We start from the raw sequence: 1,851 nt of genomic DNA on the forward strand, positions 1-1,851 counted from the left end.
ATTGTTTCTCCAAGTTCTGGGTAGCTAACTGATTATTTCTAACATCAGCAGCTAACTGAGCTTGATCAACAATGATCTTCTTCAGCATCTCCGCCATGCTCATGTTACTTTTCTAATTGTTGGGTTGCTTCTGTTAGGCCTATTGTTGGTACCCATATGCATTCCCCCTGGGGTCTATATTGATTTTGGCCTTGGGACTGATTTTGGTTTCCTCCTCAGAAAAAATTCGAATGATTCTGCCAACTGGGATTATAAGAATTCCCATACTTCTGATGACCTCCTCCACGTTGTGCATTTTCTACAAAATTTGCAGAATCTGGGTTTGCACCACATACCTCTGCATTGTGATCTCCTCCTCCGCAAATTTCACACCATGTGGGTGGTTGTTGGACTGCATTCACCTGAGTTGGTTGTTGTCCCAGCGATAGGTTGTTGAAGTGAGTGTTCATCATGTTCTGCATTGCAACAATTTGTGCAGTTAATGCACTCACTGCATCTACCTCCAACATTCCAACAGTTTTCTGTATCACGGGTTTAGCTCCTCCTCCATTCCACTCGGGGTTCCCTTGTGAAATCTTGTTCAACAGGGTGAACAACTCAACATAAGTCTTCTCCAAAGCTTGTCCACCTGCAGCTGAATCAAGTAAAATCTTGGTGTTAGGCTCTAATCCTTCAATGAAGGTATGGACCAACACCTCGTTAGCCTGATGATGGTGCGGACAACTCAACAACTTCAATTTGAATCTGTCCCAAGCCTGGTACAAGTTCTCTCCTCCTTTCTGTCGGAAGCTGAGTATGCCACTCCTTAGCTTAGCTGTTTTCCTAGATGGGAAAAATCTAATAAAGAACTTCTGTGAAAGATTGTCCCATGAGGTAATGGAATTAGCGAGCTCAGAATTCAACCATCTTTTTGCTTACCCTAGCACAGAAAAGGGAAATAGTGTGAGCCTCACATAATCTACGTTCACTCCAGCTGGAGTGTAAGTGTTACTGATCTTGAGGAAATTCTGGATATGAACTTGTTGATCCTCATGCGATAAACTAGTGAACTGTCCATTTGTGTGCAATAGATGCACCATACTCTGCTTCAGTTCAAATCTTCCACCAGCTTCAAGTTTCTGAATGCATGAAGTCACACTGGTGGTACGTGGGATTGCCACCTCTCTCACTTTCATCTCAGCCATCAGTACAAGTTCTTCTCGCTCAACTCTTGCTACAAGAATTCTGGGTTCACTAGCAAAAAGAGTGACTGGGTAAGTGAGTCATCTTTTCCTTCTCCGGTAATGAACAAATCTTTTTGGTTCAGCTAGAGGCTCTATCAAGTCCTGATCGTCTTCCGGTTTGAGAATTCAACACAACGTGCAAAATGAATAGCTAAGATCAAGTTATCAACACTTGCTTTTTAACTTCAGAAATTATACTAATCAAATGGTTCCTAATTCTAAAGTCCCCAACAGCGGCACCAAAAACTTGTTACGCCTAGTGGCACACGCAAGTGTACGTGGTCGTTCAAGTATTAAAGTAGCTCTTATTAAGAGTTGGGTATCGTACCCACAGAGACTTCCAATTAATATAATTTGATTTTTCCAATACTTTCTATTAAATACAAGTGCTATCAAGGTTAAAAGAGTGATTGATTTTATAATCTAAAATTTAAGTAAAATCTAAACAAAAGCGATTCAATTTCTAAAGGGTTTGAACAATGTTTGGGTAAAGTCAACTATAGCTCACATCAGGAATTATGCACAGTATCTTGTAAACTAGATATTCATCAACTATCTAATCAATGATCACAGGGTTAAATATATGACTATGGTATCCCAACCTCTAATCGCCTACAATAAATGGCAG

The 1,851-nt window shown here is 40.5% G+C and overlaps 1 protein-coding gene across 1 annotated transcript; it reads right to left on the bottom strand.

Annotated features, from left to right (window-relative positions):
- Positions 1 to 215: 215 nt before the first annotated feature.
- On the bottom strand, positions 216 to 1,184 carry LOC107058776 (uncharacterized). The gene is made up of 2 exons (XM_015304920.1): positions 919 to 1,184; positions 216 to 822 (listed from the first exon to the last, which is right to left on the bottom strand). Exons 1-2 carry the CDS (start codon positions 1,182 to 1,184, stop codon positions 216 to 218), a joined length of 873 nt encoding a protein of 290 aa, XP_015160406.1.
- Between the last annotated feature and the right edge of the window lie 667 nt (positions 1,185 to 1,851).

The sequence above is a fragment of the Solanum tuberosum genome, unplaced genomic scaffold (genome assembly GCF_000226075.1).
Source record: "Solanum tuberosum cultivar DM 1-3 516 R44 unplaced genomic scaffold, SolTub_3.0 scf00634, whole genome shotgun sequence".
Lineage (NCBI taxonomy): Eukaryota > Viridiplantae > Streptophyta > Magnoliopsida > Solanales > Solanaceae > Solanum > Solanum tuberosum.